This window comes from Dama dama, chromosome 13 (genome assembly GCF_033118175.1).
Source record: "Dama dama isolate Ldn47 chromosome 13, ASM3311817v1, whole genome shotgun sequence".
Classification (NCBI taxonomy): domain Eukaryota; kingdom Metazoa; phylum Chordata; class Mammalia; order Artiodactyla; family Cervidae; genus Dama; species Dama dama.
Window position 1 is genome coordinate 36,094,642 of NC_083693.1, and position 21,570 is coordinate 36,116,211.

A 21,570-nucleotide genomic window follows, 5' to 3' on the forward strand; every position below is an offset into this window, starting at 1 on the left:
AGAGGCGGAGCGGGAGGGACAAAGGGGCGCCCTCCTGAGCGCTCCGCGCCGGGGTTCAAGACTGTCACGGTACAAAAGCTCCAGCAGGAAAATACCCCGCGGGGTCCCAGCCGCGGAGGGGTGGGGGAGCGACCCGCGCGGCCACGCCCCGGCCTGCCGCCCTCGGACGTGGTGCGTCAGCGTGCCCGGCTCACGGCTCTAATTTCCGCCCCTCCTCCCGCCCTGCAAGGGGACACGCCCATTGGCACGCGCAGGCCCCAGGCCGAGTGGGAGTCTCTCACTGTGAGGATTGGCCGGGCCGCGTACCCGCGAACCAATGGCGCCTGTCTTTGCCCTCGGCCACGCCCCTTCCCCAGAGGCGGGCGCGCGACCGCTCCATCCCGCCGGTGCGCGCTCTGGGATCCCCGCCCCCTCCGCGTGCGCGGCTCCCCGCGGCCGCCGCCGCCGCCCGTAACCTGCGCCGCCAGGATGTGGCTGGGGGCTGACGTCGGGTCCAGATGTGGCCCCGGCCCCGCCCACCCCCGGGGCCGGGCCGCCCACACCGAGCCGCGGCGCGCACGGCTGCTGTCCCGCCTGCCACAATGCGCGGCGAGGCTGCGGCCGCGACTTGGCGCGGTCGTCCCTAACGTCGCCGCTCGGCATCCTTAGGACAGGCCGCCCCTGACGTCGCGCGGGGATCCCACTCGCCCGCGCCCCCCATGCGTTCACTCTTCGGAGCCCAGCCGGGCGGGCGCCTAGCAGACGCGGAGCCGCGCGGGTGACGGCAGAGGCGGCTGCGCGCCCAGCCCAGCCCGCGGAGAGGGCGCGCCTCGCCCCCGCCCCCCGCCCGCTCTCCGGAGGCCGTGGGTGCGGATGCGCCGCTGACGACTCGCAGCGACCAGCAGTGCCGCCCGTCCGCCGGCTGGATCCCGCAGCATGGCAGCCGCCGCCTATGTGGACCACTTCGCCGCCGAGTGCCTCGTGTCCATGTCGAACCGCGCGGTCGTGCACGGGCCGCGGGAGGGGCCGGAGCCCGGACCCGAGGGCGCGGCCGCTGTGGCCGCCACGCTGCCCCGCGTCGAAGAACGCCGCGACGGCAAGGACAGTGCCTCGCTCTTCGTAGTGGCGCGGATCCTAGCGGACCTTAACCAGCAAGCGCCGGCGCCCGCCCCAGCGGAGCGCAGAGAAGGCGCCGCGGCCCGGAAGGCGAGGACCCCCTGCCGCCTGCCGCCCGCGCCGCCACCCGCCCCCGAGCCCGCCTCCCCCGGCGCCAGTGGCGCGGCGGCCGCGCCCCTCAGCCCGGCGTGGAGCGAGCCCGAGCCCGAACCCGAGGCGGGGCTGGAGCCCGAGCGAGAGCCGGGGGCCGCGGGGAGCGGCGAGCCCGGCCTCAGACAAAGGGGCCGGCGGGGCCGAAGTCGCACCGACCTCGAGTCCCCGCAGAGAAAGCACAAGTGCCACTACGCGGGCTGCGAGAAAGTTTACGGGAAATCCTCGCACCTCAAGGCGCACCTGAGAACTCACACAGGTCAGTGGGGCGGCCCGGGAGCCCCGAGCAAGCGACCCGGGGCCAGTGCTAGTCTCCCGGCCACGCCCCCAGAGCCGCCAGCTGGGTGCGAGGGCGATCGGGCCGGGAACGGTCGGGGCCTCGCCCCTTTCCCCGCGGCTCCGGGCTGCGGGCTACCCTGCGCGCCGCGCGAGGCGGGTCTGTGCGCTGGGAGCCGGCGCCCGCCCGGCGACCGCGCCCCCGCCGGGCACGCCCCCTCCTCCGGCGCGCCCGGGCGGGGCCGCGGGGGCGAGTGTCGTCATCGGGCCCGGCGGCGGAGACCCCGCCCAGGCCCGGGGGCGCGCGGGCAGGTGCGGGCGAGCTGGGTGGGGGTCGCGGGTGGCACCCGGGGAGATTGGCGGCCCGGACGCCCGGGAGCCGTGGGGAACGAGTGTCCTCGCCCGGCCCCTCCCCCGCCGGTCGGGCGCGCGCTCAGCAGGGGCGGGCCCGGCCCGGGTGCGCGGCGGGCGAAGTTCACGCGGGGACAGGGCTTTCTCCAGCCACTCGGCACATTCTTCGCTCTCCTCTTCCTGTAATTTTTCCAGCGCTCTAAGGTTTAATTTGTCGAAACCGGAGCCAGCGGCTGCCGACGTGGGGGGGGGGGGGGTGGGCGGTCCCGGGTCCTCGCCCGGGGCTCTTTGTGGGAGCCCCGCCCATCCGGCCGGCGGGGGCGCGCCGGACCCGAGGGGCTCCTTGGGGCCTGAGCGCTTTCTCCTGAAAGGAGCGCCCTGCCTTCTGGCCGCGGATCTGCGCCGCCTTCCTCCCGGCCTCGCTCTCACCTGCCGGGGCCGGATGCGGGCGGGCAGCACCTGCACGGGGGCGGGCGGCGGGAGTCGACATTCTGGGAGCCCCGGACCGCCGCCCGCCCCCCACCCCAGGGCAGCATTTTCCTCTCGCGGGCCCAGGACTTTGTCGTAGATATCTCTGCGGTTGTTTTTTGTCTTTAAACACAAAAGTAGAAACAGTCTTTCAATGGATGGCATGCTTTCTCTCCCAGTTTGGTTAAAGAATTGTGTATTTCCTCCGAGCCCACGCGAACTCTTATGGACACAAGTCTTCCACTTTGGGGACCGGTTCAAAACTCTCATACCGTTAACTTTGTTTCAAAAGTTGAGGCGTCTCATTTGTCAAAGAGTTCACAAGCTGATTAAAGGACTGATTTAAAAGCCGCAGTTTTCAAGAACCTAGAACTGAAAAGCTTTTTATCCCGAAAAATTTGCAAATGAAACGCCCCACGGTCTGCAGGTGTCAGGAACTGCGGATCTCACGAACTGCACCCCCGACGCCGGCCCCGCATTTCTGGTCCCGCGCTGTGGCCGCTCAAACCGCTTGGCAGGTGGTGGGGTCGCGGGTGAAGGCGGGGCCATTTCTAGGCTGAGTCAGAATTCGGGCTGTGTGGACTGGGGGCGGGGGGGTGGGGGTGGGTGGGGACGTTGCTGCAAGAGTGGGTGTGGTCGTGGGGGAGGGGGCACGCTGGATTCTGAGCGAGGTGTACCCCGTCCCCCAATAGCGGGGCCGCGTTTGGTTTGTGGCTGGAGTTGAGCACTCGGTTGAGAGCCAGGCCAGTACCGAGCAGGGGACTGTATTGGAAAAGCTTTTTGAATCCTGTGTTACTGTGGCCTCCCAACCCGGTAAAGAGTCTGCCTGCAGTGCGGGAGACGCGGGTTCGATCCCTGGATCGGGAAGATCCCCTGGAGAAGGAAATGGCACCCCACTCCAGTATTCTTGTCTGGGAAATCCCATAGACGGAGGAGCCTGATCAGCTACAGTCCATGGGGTCGCAAACAATCGGATGCGACTGAGCGACTTCTCTTTCTTTCTTTCCTAACCCGGCAGCACCGGGTCGCAAGATTCTCGAATTGCGGAGGGACCAGCCCCGGGGCGGGGCTCGCCCGGGCCTCCGGCTGGGGCTGCCTTCCGGATTGCCTCAACTCCCCTGCTCCAGGCTGCCTGTGCCCTGAGCGGCACGGGGCAAGATGGCTAGATGTTTCGGGCAGGGGCGCTGGGAACCCGCGCCTTCGCAGTGGGGCGGAAGCCAGTCTCTCCCGGGTGCCTGGAAGCCAAAACAGGATGAATCCATTCTTTGGCCTGCAGTGTACTAGTCTGAGCAGGGAGCTGGCCCCGCCTTCCAAGTGTGTAGAAACTCGAATCTCTGCCTCCAGAGCAGATCTCCAAGTCTGGAGTGCACAGGGTCCCTTGGGGCCCTTGGAAATGTGGGTTCCAAGGTTCCAGAGGCTGACTGCAGTTTAAGGGGTCCCTTCAGGTGCATCTGCTTATGAAGTAAGGATCTACCTGTGGCCCAGGGCACCTTCAGGAAGCCTGAACCCAGGTGTGCAGAGCATAAGTAACTGGTGATCATAGAAGGTATAGGGGCAGCCCGCAGAAGGGAGAGGCTAGGCAAGCGCTGGCTGCAAGGGATGGCCCAGAGGCGATTTGCGAAGACCCCGGAGGCAGACCCTGTTTGTGGGCTCCCAGAGTGTTCTGGTGGGGAGGGTCTCTGCAGGCAGTGACTCAGGTCATGCCAGCCTTTCAAACTGTTAGGGACACCCCCCCGCCCCCCCCCCCCCCCCCCCGCATAGTGATTGTATGGTGGGGGGGCGTGAATACTAATATGATTTTAGCCAAGGAGGCAGTTGGAAGATTGCTTTGCCTAGCTCTGTGACCAGGGACTGATTCCCATGCCTCCCTTGACCACCTGGAAGGTCTGCAGGAAATGGGTGTGCATATGTGAAAATCCTTTGGGAGGTCCTGAGGTCAGCTTTGACTTCGATCTCCCACCACCGCCCCTCCCCCCACCCCCACCAACTGCATGCAAAGAGCCACCTGTCCTGGTTAGCTGTGTAGCAGTGTGGTCCCCTGTTACATCCCCCACTGGTCATCCTTGGGACTGATGACCCTCTGTCACCTTTAGGTAACTGATGTTAGAGCACGTGTATGATAGAATAAAACACACGGTCATGTTTGCAACTGAATCCCCTTACTGTTTGGTTGATCATAACTTCCCAGCCCAGACCTGGGAAGTTTGCTTAACCTCGCTCTGGGGACTCCCTAGACCAGGAGCAGATTTTCTTGGAGACTGAAGGGCTTTGATATGAAAATTCAAGGACTTGGAGGAGGGAAGCACTGGATCCCTCTGAGGACACTCCCAAGCCCCCCTACCTGGCAAAATCCCACATGTAAGGGTTCCTGCCTGCTGTGCTTGGTGGAGCTCTGGCAGAGTGGGCCCAGGCTTTCTTGGCAGACACATCCCGGATCCATTCTTCCCTGTGGGTTCTCACAAACAATTGTTTTCAGATCACCTTTGTACCCTATTCGCCCTCCAGCTCCAGCAGCCAGAGCCTCTCCTTGCACCCTGGGCTGGGCCGTCTCAGCAGGTCTGGGGGCCTGACTGGAAAGGTGGATCCAGCCCCGCCTCCTGTGGTCCCGGAGTTAATTGCTCCTGCGCACCTGCCCTGTGTGGGGTGGAAAATAGAGAAGGTTGCATTGTCTCAGCCATTTCCTGTGATCACTTGGGGCAGGGTTTGTTTAAAATTTATCTTGACCCCTGAACAAGGGATTTGATCCCCAGGGTGGTTATGGGGGCCAGGATTTATTCCTAACTCTCCCCCGACTCGAGCTCTGGCATTAGAACCTGATGTTCCAAGCACACTGCCCGCCTAGACCCCTGGCAGGTGCTCCCCAGGCAGCTGTGTTGGGAAGGCAGCCGTCAGTGTGGAGGGTGGCTGCCAGGATCTCCTTCACCCAGAGCAAGCCGTGCTGGCAGAGGGCCAGCACTTTGTCTGGGCCACAGCCAGGCCAGAGTCTCCCGCCCCTGCTCCCCCACAGTCCTAGCCTGCCAGTCGGCCTGGTTGTGAAACTCTTCAAACAATGCAGAAGTGTGCAGGCTGAATTCACGAGCCCTCCCCTCCCCCAGCTAGCCACTGTTACTCTATGTTATAGATACATCTCTTTCCAGACTCTTTTAATGCATTTTTGTGTGTATACACATGCATGTTTATCCACGGAGTAGGTGATTTAAAAACACACATGTAGGATCCACAGAACACATCCAGTCAAGGCTTTTGTCCTGTGTGTTTGCTTAGGGAGGTAGATTCATTCTTTTTCCTGGCTGCCTCATACTCCAGGGTGCAGCTCTGTGGCGGTACTGTCAGTCACCCAGCCTCTTACCTGTTGCAGGCTCAGCTGTGCTGCTTTTCTCATTTGTTTGCTGTTGGAAACCTTGTAGCAGGGGACTCCGGTGTGTGTCTTGGTGTCCACCTGGCATTTGTGGGGGATCGAGACCTAGTGGTATTAGTGATGGCATAGGTGGCGCATGTGTGGTGGAGCTACTCTGTTGACCTAAAGGACAGGTTGTGTCTTGAAAGGAAACAGACCAAAAGATATTGGTCTCCCCAGGGCTAAGGGTCCTGCTATATTGCTGACTGCCCTTTCTTTTTTTTCTAAAAACAAACTCCTTCCAGTTCTCCTTTTGTACGTGTGAAAGCATCACATCGAGAACATTTTTTGAAGCAACCTCAACAAAGTCATGTTAGCCATGCCTCACAGCCAGCCATCCTGCCATCCTGACATGGCTTACCCACTGGTGTTCAGCCCCCGCTGCAGTGAGGTATGCCCCGTGGGCCGCCTGGCACACAGCCTGCACTGGTGGGGGAGTGTCATGTGAGCTATTTGCTCCCCATTCCCCTGCCTGAAAGCAGACTGGAACCATACCCCCCGCCCCCCTGCCAACACACACACACCCACTTCCATGTGAGCGGCTGGTAGGACCAGGTTTCACTTAATCAGAGGCCCTGTCTGTGTGTGGCCTCTGGAACCAACAGGGTTGGGGGAGTTCCAACCCTGAGCAGGTGCTGTTGCCAGGTTCACTCATTGAAGGGGGCTCATGGGGACCCCTGGCTCTCAGGGCCTGTCTGCCCCAACATGACTTCGAATGCCGGTGGTTGTCTAACTCCTGGATGTAGTGCATCAGAAGGGCAAGGGTAGATGCACTGCTGGTGGCTAAAAGCCTGGGAGAGAGGAAACCAAAGGCTTATTCACATGTAGTAGTAATGTGTTTAAATGCATAACTTGAGAAACCCCACAAACCCCACAGCACTAGAGCAGACAGACCCGGGGTGTCTGCAGAAGCCATGCCATCCTCCCCACCATCCCCAGGGCCTGCGCCCCGTAACACCTGATCTTCCCAACAGAGGTCTGGAGCTTTCAGGTCATAGTTAAGGTGCGTCTGATTTGGGCTGAAAGAAGGCAACGAAAAGAGGTTTTAAAATAAAAAACCTGTAGAATGACACACTCAGCTCTGAGGTCGTGTCCAGCATATCCACACTGCTCGCCAGGGGCCAGGCCTTCCATTTGCAATAGGACCCTATGGAACAGGCACTGCCATTGCTACTCCTTTTTAAAGGACAGCCAGGCTCAGACTGGTTAAGAAATATGCTGGAGGGAATTCCCTGGTATTCCAGTGGCTAGGACTCTGTGCTTCTGATACAGGGGGGCTGGGTTCGATCCCTGGTCAGGGAACTAGATCCCACGTGTCACAACTAAGACTCTATGCAGCCAAATAAATACAAATAAATTAAAAAAAAGAAATATGCCGGAGGTTGCAGAGCAGGTGAGGGTAGAGCTGGGACCTATGCCAGGCAGCCCCGCTCTAGAGTGTGGGTGTGTCTGCATGTGTGACAGCTGCACCCATGTGAACCCGGGGATGGCGGGTGAGCAGGGCCTCAGGATGTCAGAAGCCCATGTGCCCCTTGCATACTGCTTCCCCCGAAAGTCCTTATTACTTCTGAAACATTAAGAGGTGGTACAGTGTACTTGCATATATTCTCCTAGTTGGTAGTTAATATTCTCTCCCAGTTTAAAAAAAAGTCTTTCTTCCCTCCTTCCCACCTCCTCTCTCTAAATATTATATTTTCTGCCTTCTTTGCCTCGCAAAATACTGTTTACTATGTAACATACAGTCCATATTCAGTTTCCCTGATAACTGGCCCCCCCCCCCCCCAGGTGGCCCACACAAGAGCCAGGATGTGGTTAATCACACATTGCATTTGGTTATCCTCATTGTTCAGCATCCCTCAGTCTGAAAGCACCCCGCCTCCCCGCATCATTGGGTCTTTAGTTCATTGGCATTTTAGGACCCAGGCCAGTTGCCTTGCAGAAAAATCCCTCCATCTGCACTTGTCTCATCGTTTTTCTCATGATCAGATCCCATGTAAACCATCTTTGGTCAAAACTATAGCACAGGTAGTGCTGGTGCCCCAGAGGGGGACATGCAGTGCTATATCGCGAATGAAGGGGTGTTTGCCAGGCTGCCCCACTCTACAGGAATGTCCTGCTCTCAACAATAAGTACCACTCTGAGACCGTGGCTTGCCAGAGGGTCCCGCTGGTCCTGCGTAGAGCCAGGTGCCATGCTGGGGCGCCATCTGCTCACCTGCACTCAGCCCCTGCTGCCCAGTCCACCTGCCTGGCTTCTGTGCATCCCCCAGCCTCCTTGCCTGGACCAGTGCTGGTTTTTCAGGTTTGTTTTTGGAAGTCTTTTTTAAAGTCAGAGGACAACTCAAGAGTCTTAGGAGCTCCCTTCCCCAAACAGACCAGATCCCTTAATGTTAGGTTGAATCAGATGTTCCTGGATAGTCTTCATCATGGTTTAGGAGGTGGTCATGGATGTGTTCTTCACGGTCGGCGCACCCACACCCAGCTGTGTGCCCACAGTGACCCGTCTCCCAGACCGGGGTGGGTGGGTCCTGCAGCCCGTGGTACCCTTAATGCCCTAGTAGATCTCGACATACTTTCCAGAAAAAAACCAAATCTGGATCTAAGTCCATACTCCTAAGCCTGCTTTCCGTTCCTTTCACAGCCCCAAGTTGGAAGTCAATGTCCTGTCAAGATGGGAATAAACTTGTTAGTTAAGTCAGGAGCACCTGCTCCTGTGTGACTGGAAGCCAGTGGAGAGGACAGAGTCCCCTGGAGCCAAGCACTGGGCTCAGAGGCCTCTGTCCCTGCCCTGGGCCAAGACAATGGAGGCTGGACCTCTGAGTTTTAACTCTGAGGGCAGTGATCTAACATGAGGCACTTAGGACAGGAGAACCCCTCACCCAACCCCGAGTTGTGCCATTTACAACATATTCTGTCCCTTGTAGCTGGCCTGAGTATTCCAGCCTGCAGCATGTTTCCATGGAACCTGTTTCTATGGAACCCATGACTTCTGGTCCTGGTCGTCTGTTTTATACGTTGGGGCCCACACCCGCCCCCAGCCCTTTTCCAGCAAGGAGGCTCTGCAGTGGGTGAGTGGGCCCTGGAGGGAAAACTGGTCCTCCAGTGGCCTGGCTGTCCCGTGTCCTCCACCTGCTCCCTGTCCCCACTGAGTCAGGTGGGGCAGGGCATCCTCCCCATTCACTGTGGGCCTTGTGTGTGCAGTGAGGGCAACCTGGCCCAGTGCGGCATCTGCATGACATCATTCTGAACCTGCAGCATGGATTGAGGAGCCATACTCCAGGTTTTTACTAAATGCAGAGGGGGTGGGTGTGGGAGTGATCTGTTGATTGTTCTCCTTTTCTCAAGTTCATCACGCAAAAACACTTGCTAACCAGGAACTTGGCCGCCCTCTGTGGCCATCGGCCAGTCTGTCCCAAGGTGACCTGTTTGGAAAAGTGCTGAGACTTGAGGCCTTGGATTAAACGTCCCTAAAAAAAAAAAAGTCCCTGTGCCATGGCCTGTCCTGCACAGGTGGGTGGCCCATGGTCCCTGAGCACAGGCCTGCCTCCTGGAGCCGGAGAAAGAGCTTTGCAAGAAATAGTTTGGGGCCCAAATTGGCGGTCACTCACCAGGGGGTAGGAGGCTTGGCCTGTGCCAGGTCCTGTCTCGGAAGGAGCTTCTGGCAAGGCCCGTGTCTTGCAGACGCAGCCAGCTGGAAGGAAGCACAGGTGTGGGAGAGGGAGGGGGCTTAGGAGTTCGGGGGGCTTTCTGGCCCCTACCTGGGGCCCCAGCAGGGTGACAGCTAGGCAGCTTGGCAGGGGATCTGGGGCCCAGGACAGGGCTCCTCACACCCTTGGGTTAAGTTGGAGGTCGTCCTCCTCCGATGGGAGCAGGACAGGAACTTCCTTCCCCTGTACATTCCTTCTCTGAGTTCTTCATTTGTTTTAACTCTTTTAGTATGTTAACACTCACTAAAAAATGGAGAAGGAAATGGAAGCCCACTCCAGTTATTCTAGCCTGGGAAATACCATGGACAGACAAGCCTGGTGGGCTACAGTCCATGGGGTTGCAGAGTTGGACACAACTGAGCAACTAACACACTTACACTAAATAAAAAAGGATAAAGGGTTTGGGGGCTAGAGGAAGAAGCTAAAATTAATGGCAGATCAAGAGTGGAGGTTTTTGCAAGAAAGTGTTGGGAAACAGAGAGGAACCATAAAAGGCGCACATAAACCTCAGTACTCAGCCGCCAGGAGGGGCCAGCCGGGGCCTGGGAGGCCCAGGCATGTCCTTGGCGGACAGTGGTGTTTTGCCTAGGCCTTTGGCTGGCTGAGCTGTTCGTCTGAGATGGGGGGAGGGTCTGGGAGCTGGGAGGTTAGTATCTCATAGTAACAAACCTTACAGGTTTTCACTAGGGGGAGAGATAATAAGTGTGGATTAATTACACAGTTGCCACTGATACTAATCTGAGCTGTATGGTGAGTGATAGGCAGTCTGGCCACTTAGGGGCCCTGCCTGCTTCCCTGACTTCTGCCGTTTGTCCTCCTTCCCGCTTTGGGCCACTCTGGTTTGTCCACTGTTCATGGGTAATCCTCTCCCACTGGGCATGAGCACGGTGGGGCAGGCAGGCGGGGCTCAGGCAGGTCTCCATCCATCACTGAGGTCTCACCCAATTCCCATTCTGGAAGGACTTCCCCATGTTTTTTCATCAGTTGTCATTTTTGTCCCCGAGGACAGGGAGTGGAGGGTCAGGAGGACCAGTTGGGACTCCCGCTCCTGCAGCCCTGGATGCTCAGGGCCGTTACCCCCGTTTCCTTGTCTTTTCTAGAGAACCCCTTTGGGCCGCTTGCCTGCAAATCCTGTGGCCTTTGGAATTCCCTGGCAGCCCAGTGGTTATGGCTGTGCACTTCCACTGCAGGGGTTGCAGGTTCAATCCCAGATCAGGGAACTAAGATCCCACAAGCCTCATGGAGCAGCTAAAAAATAAAAAATAATAATGTTGCTTTGTTGTTTGGCCTAACACACCAGGGTATTCCTTGGGATAGTCTGAGGGACTTTGCAGGATGCCACCTTTTATGATCATGAAATGTCATTCAGTGTTTTCTCTGAGCCCTCTTCCGTGTGGGGCCTGAGCATTCGCTGCATAGGCGTCGTGCTGTTGTGTTGGTGATCGCTGTTGTGTTGGTGATCGAGGTGGTTGCCCTGAGTTACCATCAGGCCTCTGGGGTTTGCAGGAAATTCAGCCTTGTCTTCTTCGTTGTTGTTCAGTTGCTAAGTCGTGTCTTACTCTCTGCGACCCCATGGACTGCAGCACGCCAGGCTTCCCTGTCCTTCACCATCTCCCAGAGTTTGCTTAAACTCATGTTCATTGAATCAATGATTCCATCCAGCCATCTCATCCTCTCGTCCCCTTCTCCTTCTGCCTTCAGTCTTTTCCAGCATCAGGGTCAACTCTTCACATCAGGTGGCCGAAGTATTAGAGCTTCAGCTTTCAGCATCAGTCCTTCCAATGAGTATCCGGGGTTGATTTCCTTGATATGCTCTCCTTCCTGAACACTGGACTGGGTGTTACCTGCTCACATCCTGCTTTGGACAGGTGACATCAACCTTCAGTTCACTCACTTGAGCCTTTGAGAAATGTCAGTCTTGATCTCCCTTCCCCTGATCATCTCCCTAACTTGTGACCTAGTTGTCTTAACTTCTTCCATGTTCAGCTCCTCCCATCATGTGTTCAGCTCTGCACAGGGCCTTGGGAGATAGACACTGACACGCATGTGTGCACGTGCTGTGCATGCTTATGTGTGTGAATGTGGTCAGCCTCCTGCCGAAGCTCAGGGCAGTTGTTTCTTTGGAAGGAAGCCTGTCAGGAGGCCTCTGGCCAGGTGGCTCCGGCTACAGCAGGTGTGTCATCACGCCCAGCATCACCCTGCAGGAGTCTGGGGAAGGCACAGTGTGTCCAGAGTGGCTGCAGGGGCAGCAGGGATCCTGGAGCTGTGCTGGAGGGTGTGACTCCCTGAGCGGCAGTAGGTCACTTGTTCTGGGCTGTTCTGCCCTGGTCTGGGCCAGCAGCCTGGTATGGGGGTCTGGCTGTGGCTGACCTGAGCTAAGCAGCAAGTCCAGCCTGGTCCTCACGTTTCCTCCTACTTTCTCTCCTCCCTTTCCTTCACCTCCTCCAGCCCTTCCTTTCCCCCAACCTGGGATCTATGCACACTACCAAGCATTCCAGTCCTGGGCAGAGGCGGGTGGGTGCACTGGGGAGCAGGCCCAGGACGCTGGAGAAGCCCTCCCTTTGTGCTGGGGCCTGGCTCAGCCTGGGAGAGTGGCAGAGGGCTGGGGTGGGGCTGTAGCTTCCTCCTCAGTCTTCTGGGCCCCTGGGGACACCCAGGCGGCCTTTCCTGTGAGGTGTTGGAGGTGGCAGCCTAGCTGTTCCCAGTCAATGGTCAGCATCCTCCTACACAGGGGAGGGAGAGGTAAACACTGGGTTGCCTTGGCAACCGGCTGAGCCAGGGCTCAGAGTGCTTGTGGTGAGAGAAGCTCTCATTGTCTCAAGTTTCTGGGATGGGCTTCTATTTTGATTTTTTTTTTTTTTCCCTTTAATTAGCTGGAGTGACTAAGATACCAAGATGCCTGACCTGGTTCCTAGAATTTCTTAATAAACATTTATATTCCTTTTATAGGAGGCATGTTTCTTCCCATGATTCATAGGCTTTTTGTTTTAAACCGTGGAGAGGCCCTGTCATGGCCAGGGAAGGGGCGGGGGTGTGCTATGGCCAGGTCCTGGCCCGCGAGTGCTTACTTCAGCACTGCCCAAGGACTGTGTTGACTTTGGGGTTGATGAAGCTCCCTGGGGAGATTCGGGGAGATACCTCTCTCATCTCAGGGTGTTCAGAGCCCCATAACATGCGTCCAGAAGTCTGTCTAAGCCCAAACAGTGCCTTCCCCCCCACCCCCCAGATGCCAGGCTCTCCTGGGAGGCCAAGATAGGAGCTCATGTACACCTTGACACAAGGTGTACTTTAGTGTTTGCTCTTAAACCTTGCTGCTCTCAGAGGTGGCTGGGCTGGGTATCCCTGGGCTCGAGAGAGTCTGGCCAGGAGGGGGCACCTCGCCGGTGACACTCAGTGACAGGCTCTCCTACGGGCCTCTCCCTTGACCTGGCACTGCCCTGCTCCATCCACCCCCACTGAGGAGGTGCCAGGTGAATCTGCAAGGAGCCTGACCTTGTTGGTTTTATCATGCATAGAGCAGACCCACGTGGCCGTCTACAGAGTCGGGCCAGGCCTGTGTCCAGGGCCAGTCTTTGTAGTGGGTATGCAGGCCTCTTGGCTCCCTTCCCTCAGCACAAGACAGGGCTGCCTCGTGGGCCCCCCACCCCTAGCTTTCCTGCATGAAAAGCAGCTCCCTACAGAGGCGGCTCTTGGGGTTGCAGGGACAGTGTTTTGGGGGTCCTGCCATCTGTAAGTCCTGACCATCTGGGCTGTGGACTTGGAGCCACGTTGTTGCTATATCTTTGGTTCCAGCCCCACAGAAGCGTCACTGCACATGCGTTGTGTCTTAGTAACCTTGGTCAAGAGCCTCTCAACGCTTTGTTTTCATCAGAGGAAAGGTTTTTTGTCTGATTACGTGCTGTCGTTTTAATGGACGCAAAGTGTGGTGCGGTGTTGGCCTGGGAGGGAGAACAGATGGAGCTTGGCTCCAGGTTCTCAACTGGGCAGCAGGTTGGGCCGTGCTGACCACTGACCCCTGAGAGCGTGCACAAGGCACGTGGTGTAGGGGGTGTGTGTGTGTGTCTGTGAGTGTGTGTGTCTATGAGCTCATGTGTGTGTGCAAGTGTGTGTATGAGTGCATGTATGTCTACAAGTGTCTGCTAGTGTGTGTGTGTCTATGAGTGTGTATGTGTCCACAAGTACATGTGTGTCTATAAGTGTGTGTGTGTGTCTACCCCATGAGAGCAGGATTCCCCTCACTGCTGCATTGCTTTTGGGTACCTGAATTAACAGACGTTTTTGCTAACTTCTCTTTTGAGGAGAGACGGATGACTTAGAATGACTTTTTGAAGTAGGTCCCAGCTCGTGTGTCACAGCCTCCCAGAACCACCCCAGGGCTCATCGTGTGGGTGAGCTGTGTCCCAACCTCAGCTTGGGTCTGTCAAGGGCCCCTCCATCCATTCCGGGCCACAGAAAGGCAGTGGAGATCCTGTTGCTATGGAGATGTGCTACCCAGAGTCTGTGCTCAGGCTGAGGAGTGGCACCCCCGCAGGTGAGCCTCACTGGTTACTGGTTACCAGGCACTCAGCCCTGACCACACACTGTAGGACAGGAGCCGCCGAACTGGAGCCTTGAGGTAGAAGCCCAGGTCCCCATCCCCAGAGCAGCTCTGAACACGCCTGGGCCAGGGGTGGGAGCAGGGGTGGCATCTTCCGCCTCCCTGCTGCTGGGTATCACTGGTCTTGACCATCTCAAGGTGATAAGTAGCAGTGCCAGTCCTGCCAGGGCACTCCACCTGGATGGACAGGCCCTCTGGGTGGGACTTCCAGAAGCTGGCCGTGTTGGGAGAGGGGCTCGCCTTGGGGAGGCCCCCTTGTAAACCGCAGCCTCTTCAGTTGGAAGGACAGAGGTCTCGTTGGCAGTGGCCGTGGCCCCTTCAGGTGGAGGGCTCTGTCCCCACGGCCAGGGGAGCCCCTCAGGACCACGGATTTCCTGAGCCCTGGGTCTGAGCAGCACCCGGGGTGTTTTCCGCAGTGACTGTTCTCATGGACTCCGGCAATCTGGGGATTTTCTCCACTTTCTTCTCTCTTTTGGGGCTGCAGTTCTCTGTTTGCAGATTCAAGAGTTGTGTCCTAGAGGGAAGTGTGGGAACTTGTTGAGGCCAGCTCATCAGCTGCAGAACCACAGTTCTGTCCTTCTCCTCGAGGCTCTCGCCCTCGCATCAGTGTGTTTGGCATCGAGGTGCTTCCTGTGCGGTCTGAGGGGCCACGTGGAAGGAGCACCTCTGTGCCGAGTGACACCTGGGCACCTGGGCACCTGTGTGTCCTCTAGGACGTCCTGCATCTAGTTGTTTCAGAGAACATTTGTGGGCGTCCAGGTGGGACAGGGGCTGTTCCATGGGGTCGCTGGACAGAGGAGGATGCTGAGTGACCAGGCTGTCGGTGTGTGAGGTCCCCGAGCCAGATGCCTCCAGCAGCCCTGTACCTGCACGGCCCCGCCCCTTCCTCCGCCCTCGGGATGCTCGCCTGCTTGGAGGTGGTAAGGAGGCCAAGTGGGGTCCAACCTTCTGCGGGCCCAAAGCGGGAAGCTCCTTGCGTCAGCAGCACCCTGGGCCACAGTGATGCCAACCGGGTTTCTTGTGTTAGGGTACGATTTCTCAGCACAGGAAACAACTGGGAACCATTTACTGCTCACACAGTTCAGAGCTTCTGGGAGCTGGCCAGCCAGGTCCTGGGACACACTCTGGTTTGCAGGCTCAGATGGTGGCCCCGTGAACCCCATGGAGGATGGAGTCTTGCAAACCCTGGGTCAGGTGGCCAGAGGGCGCCTTGGCTCCCAGGCTGGGTCTGCTGTCTCCTGGTCCCAGTTCCTGAATCACTTGGGGAGGGGAGAGGTGTCTGCTTCTCCATCTTCTTGGAGGCTGGAGTCATCCATCCCTCAGGGGCCCCCATCCACTGTGCCTGGAGCCTATCACTTCTGTCTGGAGGCTGGCCTCACCCCCTCCCTCCTCTGCATACGGGACCAGTCTGTGCTGACCTCTGGTCCCCCCTTTCTTTTTTTTTTTTTTTTTGGTCCCCCCTTTCATATGTGCGGCAGGGCTGGCGGGTCAGCAAAATGGTCTCCTGAGCGTCTTCATCACCACCCTCACCCCAGTTATCAGGCCAGGGTCAAAACGTGTCCCTGAGTCCAGCCAGGGGTGCTGGGGCGCTGGGAACTGGGAACAGCCGGGCGCTCGGCTGTTCGGGTGGCCTACCCCTGCCCCACCGACATGGGCCTAGCTTGTAGGGAGTCACCCCGCACTCGGGAGCCTAGGCTGGGGGGCCTGTTTCCAGAGGTCTACAGGGAGAGCTCAGGGAGGCCTGGGCTGTCCTTCCACCCCTCCCTGGGGCCAAACCCGGTCATCACAGGATCTGTCCTAAGAATGTGGAGAACGAATCCTGGTTTAGAGGCTTATGGATTTTTTTTTTCCCCTAAAAGCAGTAGAGTCTTTCTGTCAACAATATCTCAGTGGATTCCAGGACAGAAAAGAGCCTAAAGGACAGCTGTCAGGGCAGGGGTTGGGGGTGGTGAGAGGGGCTGTGGCCCAGAGCTCTCCATACCCCTGGAGGACAGTGCTAGCCTCCCCAAGGCTGGGCAGGCTCCCGCCTCCACACAGCAGACACCCAGATGACAGGCTTCAACCCCCGAGGCCATGAGTGGGGTTCACCGATCCTTGGGGCCAGGCCGGGGGGTTGGGGCCTGTGGTCTTGGGAAGATGCTTCTGGGCTGGGGATCTGCGTCCTCCCAGGCCTTCACAGACTTGGCTAGGGTGACGGGTCTGGAGGAGGCAGCGCTGAGAACCCAACTACACCGAGGGGCAGAGTGGGCCGGTCAGAAGTCATGTGAGGTCCCACGTCCTCAGGCAGTGGGGTCCCAGCCACACTGTAGCCAAGGTCAAGGCAACAGGGCTGAAGCTAGGGGCTGGCCTGGCCAGTGGCACACACGGATCCAAGTATAAAGCCACCTGTGTGGGGTGTGCCCCACAGGACGGTGCCAGGGCAGGGGGGTCTTTGCTGTCTTGAGTGCCGCAAAGGCCCGGGCTCCTGCTGGTGAGGGAGGCCTGCACCCCCCCAACATCCTCCCTCCCCGACCATGGGGCCCTGTGCACGTGCATGGTGACGGGACCCTTGGGGGTGAAAGGAGGCACTGGGGGAGGGTGAGGAGTGGATGGAGTCTGGAAAGTGGGGAAGCTGAGCGGGGCTGATGTCCCTGCTGGGCAGCACCTGCCTGGCTGGGGGTGTCACCGCCATGAGGCCATACTGAGACCCTGGGCGGGGATGGGTTGGCGCCTCCCGTCACGGACACTGCTGACCTGGGGCATCTGTGACAGGCTTCGTGCTCAGTAGGTATGATTACTTGGAGGCTGAGAAACTGGCCAGGGAGGCATGGAGCTGGGGTTTGGTGTCCCCCTCCCCCAGCATCACAGGCAACCCCCTGGAGCTCCGCTGGCGGCACCAAGGCTCCTGAGGAGAAGGCTCCTGCGGCCCACTCTGGGGTCCACCTGGGAGGCCAGGGTCATGGGCACTGGCCCCTGTGCCTAGACCTTGCTGGGCTGATGGCGGTTTGGGAAGTGCACTTCCTGGCACTTGTGGGTGGGGAGAGGGGAAAGGCGGGTCTTTCCAAAGCTGTGAACCAGTCTCCTGTAAGGCGGGGGTAGGGGGCTTGAGTTTGGACTGTGGGGTTGTGGGAGCAGAGAGGCACTGCCCCGTCCCTGGGGGGTAGTCCAGAGGCAAGTCTGGGCCGGAGGGGCGTTGCCTTGGTGATGAGAGCCAGGCTCAGGGTGTGGGCATCCAGGAGCCAAGAAGGGGTGGTGGGAAGGGGGAGTCTTGTGGGGGTCTTCATCAGCAGAGTGGATGGGGGCCCTGAGGGAAGGGCTGGGTGACTCTGGAGGCAAGGGAAGAAGAAAGGAGAAGCGGGTGTCACAATGCCCTTCATGTCCCCCAGGGCTGGGCCCCAGGGCTGAATGCATACCCCTCCCTTCCAAGGGTATCTTTGGAAGAATGCACAGGAGGAAGGAAGGCTCTGGCAGCTTCTTCCTACTCTTTCTGGGTGCCCCTCGTCTATTTCTGAAGACAGGACCCAAACCCTAGGTTTCCTGCTGATGGAGGAAAGTGGAAAATGCACAGGACGTGGCAGGATGGCAGGCTGCCCACGGAAGGGTCCAGTTGAGAAAAGAGACAAGGACACGATGGACATAAATGGGAGCAGCTGGCAGCCCCTTCTATCACCTCTGACTTGGCTTTGTGCTCAAGTGACAGCAGAGCCCAAGGTCTGGCTGTGTCAGCCCAGCCTGATGCTCTCTGAGAAGAGGAGGGCCACACGTGGCATGTGCACATGCGTGTGCACACACACGTTTTTATTGAAAATGATACATTAACTGCAAACAATTTTGGAAAATATAGAAAAACTCAAAAAAGAGATTATGTGATACCCAATTTTACGTCTTCAGAGCAGTTGTCTGGCTCTGTCCTCACCTTTAGGTCTCTTTTCCAAGACTGGGGATGGTGGACAGCCAAGCGGAGAAACTCCACAGCATCTCCCGGAAAGACGTGTCTTTTCAGATGACCCAGGCCCACCATCTGTGAACCCGAGGGCAGCTTCTGAGTCGGGTCCCATCGACAGTTGGAGAATGTGTGCTCCATCCACTTATGACTTGCTGCTGGTGCTCTGGGACTGGGTCAGATGTGTTCCTCTTTCTTGTAAGAAGTAGCTTTACTGGAAACTGTGATTTCAGCGCATTGCACTTGTTTTTATTTCTGATTATAAAAGCCAAGTGTGTTCATGAAAGAGGATTTGGGAAATGGAAAAGCATTAAGAGAAAAAAAGGAAAAGCAGTAACTTTAATCCCACCTCCCACGAGACACTGTGTTAACACGTCTGCCTGTATCTATTTTAACATGAAACGTGGGATCGTCCCATAAAGGCATTTTACGTTCGGCCCTTTCCCACTGTGACATTCTGTGGTGGTCACGTCTCCGAAGTGCCAGCAGGCCCCTGGACCTGGCTTCTCATGGTTGCCCTGCGCATCCTCGTCTCTTCGTCCCTCGTGTCCTTACTAGGCCCTGGGTTGCGGGCTGTGATACCTCCAGTGACTTGCTTTCCTGGAAAGCCTGTGACTGACTGTCACCCATGGTGGGCTTGTCCTTGTTATCATCCTGGGAGCAAGCACAGGAATGCGCACTTAGGGGCAGATTGCCTTCTAGAAAGGAAGAATGAGTGACCCTACCAGTGATGCATGAGAGCACCCAGCCCAGCACCCTGGCAGGAAGAAGGGTGCTCTTAGATGTCCAGGGACTTTGCAGTGAGCTAAGCTGGCTGGTAGGGAAGGCCCCAGACTTGCTCTTTGCCCCAGGCACCTCAGACTGCTCTGCTGTACACCCCACCTCTGGGCCCTCAGGGCTGGAGGGCATGTGGTTTGACCTCGGACGCCGAGATCTCCTGGCCCTGGGAAGCGGCCATGGAAGCTGTGTTCATCATTGACTCAGGCCACACCCACAACTCTCTATCTCTTCTCAGCACTGGTCTCCACAGGAGACCCTCCACCTGGACTCCAGTTCCACCCCTCGAATTACCCAGGCTCCCTGCTCTGTACATGTAGACCTGGTGGCCCAGGTGGCAGCCAGCCGAGCCCTGGTCAGTTTCCGGAGATGTAAATGGCACTGAGGTCAGTGCTGGGCGAGTGTGGGTCTAGGCCAGCCTGGCTAGGTGTGGGCCAGCACTCACCCTGTGGCGGCTTCAAGGACTGAAATGTGCACACGTGTGGTGGTGGAGTCACCTGTGGTGCCTCAAGCTCATGGCCCTGGGCTGGCCCCGGGGAAGTGCCTCCAGCAGCCACTCTGACTTGGGAATGGGCGCCCTATCCTTGGGGCCACAACCACCCCATGGCCTCTGTGTTCCAGGCCAAGCTGAGCACTGTTAGGAGCGAAGGGGGGCTTTACTTCCCCCTTCCTAGGAGCGCTGGGCATGACTTCTAGGGGAGCAGACCTCCCTGTCCACCAAGCGGCAACAAGGCCGGGCCCCCTCCCTTGTCTGTCTGCAGCCACTGTGCAGCCGGCCCCTCTCAGGGCAGTCAGGAGTCACAGCGCCCTCCTCCCAGCCATGCCTGTGTGCTGAGGGCCTCTGCCTGCCCAACCGTGTGACCCAGCATGTCACAGACCCTTGGGCCTGGTTTCCTCGTGTGTCACCGGCATTCCCCATGGAACCAGGGCAGGGGCTCGTAGGCCTGGCTTCAGGGCATAGTCACAGGGGTTTATGCCAGCCCTCCCTGGAGCAGAAGTCAGCCAGGCTAGTGCCAGGGAGGCCATCCCTGCGGCCGTGAGAGAAAAGGCCAGCTCACAGGGCGGCAGCAGCAGGAAGTCCCTGTGGGCGGGAGGAGGGGAGCCCCAGGAGGGGCCAGGCTGGGCACTGTCATCTGGCCGCCCACCCCCGGGTGCCCCCTGTCTGGCTGGTCCCAGCAGGGCTTGGGTGGCGTCCAGATTTGTTTTCATTTTCAATTCCCTTTATTGCTCAAACCACCTCAGGGCCACAGAAAACAAAACCGTTATCCTCAGCCGACCTCAGTTCCCTGGCCTCAATTGTTTGCCGTTTGCTAATTTTAGCTTCTGATCATTTCCACCCTCATCCTCCCCCCCAAAGGGAGACACACACCAAGAATAGCGCCTGGAAGGGGGGCGGTGTCTGCGGCCAGAGTTCCCACAGCCATCTGGCCGCAAGCGGGGGTGGCCGGGGCCTGCAGTAGGACCCCCAGGTCCTTTTGGTGGGGATCCTGCATCCACAGGGCTTGGATGTGAGGAAGAGGAGGAGGACTCTTCTGAGTCTGTTTCTCCTTTTAAACAGAAACCAGGCTCTTTCTGGGAAGTCCCCCTCCCCCATGACCTGACCTGGCTCTTGGACCCCTGGAGACAGCAACTCCATAGCACTCCCCACTTCCGGACCGAGGGGGCTCGTACAATCCAGGGGCCCATGTGGCGCTTGGCAGGGAAGGCTCAACCCCCGCCCCAGCGCCAGGGCTCCCGCCCAGCCTGTAGGCCGCCACCCTGGCCTCCATAGGGCGGAGCTGGAGCCGCTAACCAAAGCCCAAGCCTCGGGTGTGGCAAGTAGGCCTCAGGCACTGGAGGAAGGACGGGGTCCAGTGAGCAGGTTGGCCTCTGAGCCAGGCCTGCTGGAGGAGAGAGCAGAGCCTTCAGCCTTTGATTCTCTGCAGGGTCTCCAGGCACCCCTAACATGTCAGGGCCCCGACTTGGAGACCAGAGTCTGGCATGTCTTGGGCTAGAGTAGTGCTCAGTAAGATGGAATAAAGACACAGAAGCCCAAAGCCCCCCATCCTCCGGTGACCACAGAGCTGGGGAGTGGGGAGCCCCCCAACCCCACACCCACTGACAGAGCTGCATGGGGGGAGCAAGCAGCTCCCAAGACAAGCACACTGTCAGAGCTGCTCTGGACACAGAGTTTTACAGAAATCAGGAGCAATGACTGAAACAGCCGAGAGCTCGTGGGGTGATGCGGGCTGGCAGGGATATTTTCTGGTGGGGCGGGGCAGGCACCGCGTCCACCCACCTGGTGTCCTCTATGACTTTTGCAGACGGGTGATGAGGCCAGCACAGCAACTCTCCGAGGAAAGGCTGGGCTGCCAGGAATGCTGGACCTGTCCTTCCAGTATTATCAGAGTCACTCGGGGGGGCAGCAGGCAGGACCCGAGGCCTGCATCCATGTTCTGGCTGTGACCCATCCAGAGGCAGCCATGTGGCCTCTTTGGTGGTGACCACCTTGCCCCACTTCCAGGTCACAGTTTGGGGTGTTAACCCGCTCACCTTCAGAGGTGTTCAGGACTAAGAGATGCAGGCTGCAGGTATTGCTCACGTTTCTTTTCCTGAGAACTAAAGTTGCCCTTCTGAGAAAGAAGGTAAAAAAATAAAAAATAATAAAGTTGCCCTTCTGCCTGGTTTTCTCAGCGCTGCTATTACTGCTTCGTCCCCTTGCCCCCTCGTCCCCTCGTGGCTCTCCCCACAGGGTGGGACATGCAGCCTGTCCTCTGGGGGCCTCTTCAGCTCCTTGAGGCTCTGGACTGGTGGTGCTGCTGTCCTGGGACCTGCCGCCATCTAGGCCCTGT

At 58.4% G+C, this 21,570-nt stretch overlaps 1 protein-coding gene across 1 annotated transcript in view; it reads left to right on the forward strand.

The window, feature by feature from the left end:
• Positions 1-542: 542 nt before the first annotated feature.
• The window catches only part of KLF13 (KLF transcription factor 13), a 43,144-nt gene continuing 22,116 nt past the window's right edge, over positions 543-21,570 (forward strand). Inside the window, exon 1 of the mRNA XM_061158873.1 lies at positions 543-1,504. Coding sequence (XP_061014856.1) covers positions 916-1,504 — 589 coding nt within the window. The 5' untranslated portion in view covers positions 543-915. The remainder of the gene's footprint in view (positions 1,505-21,570) is intronic.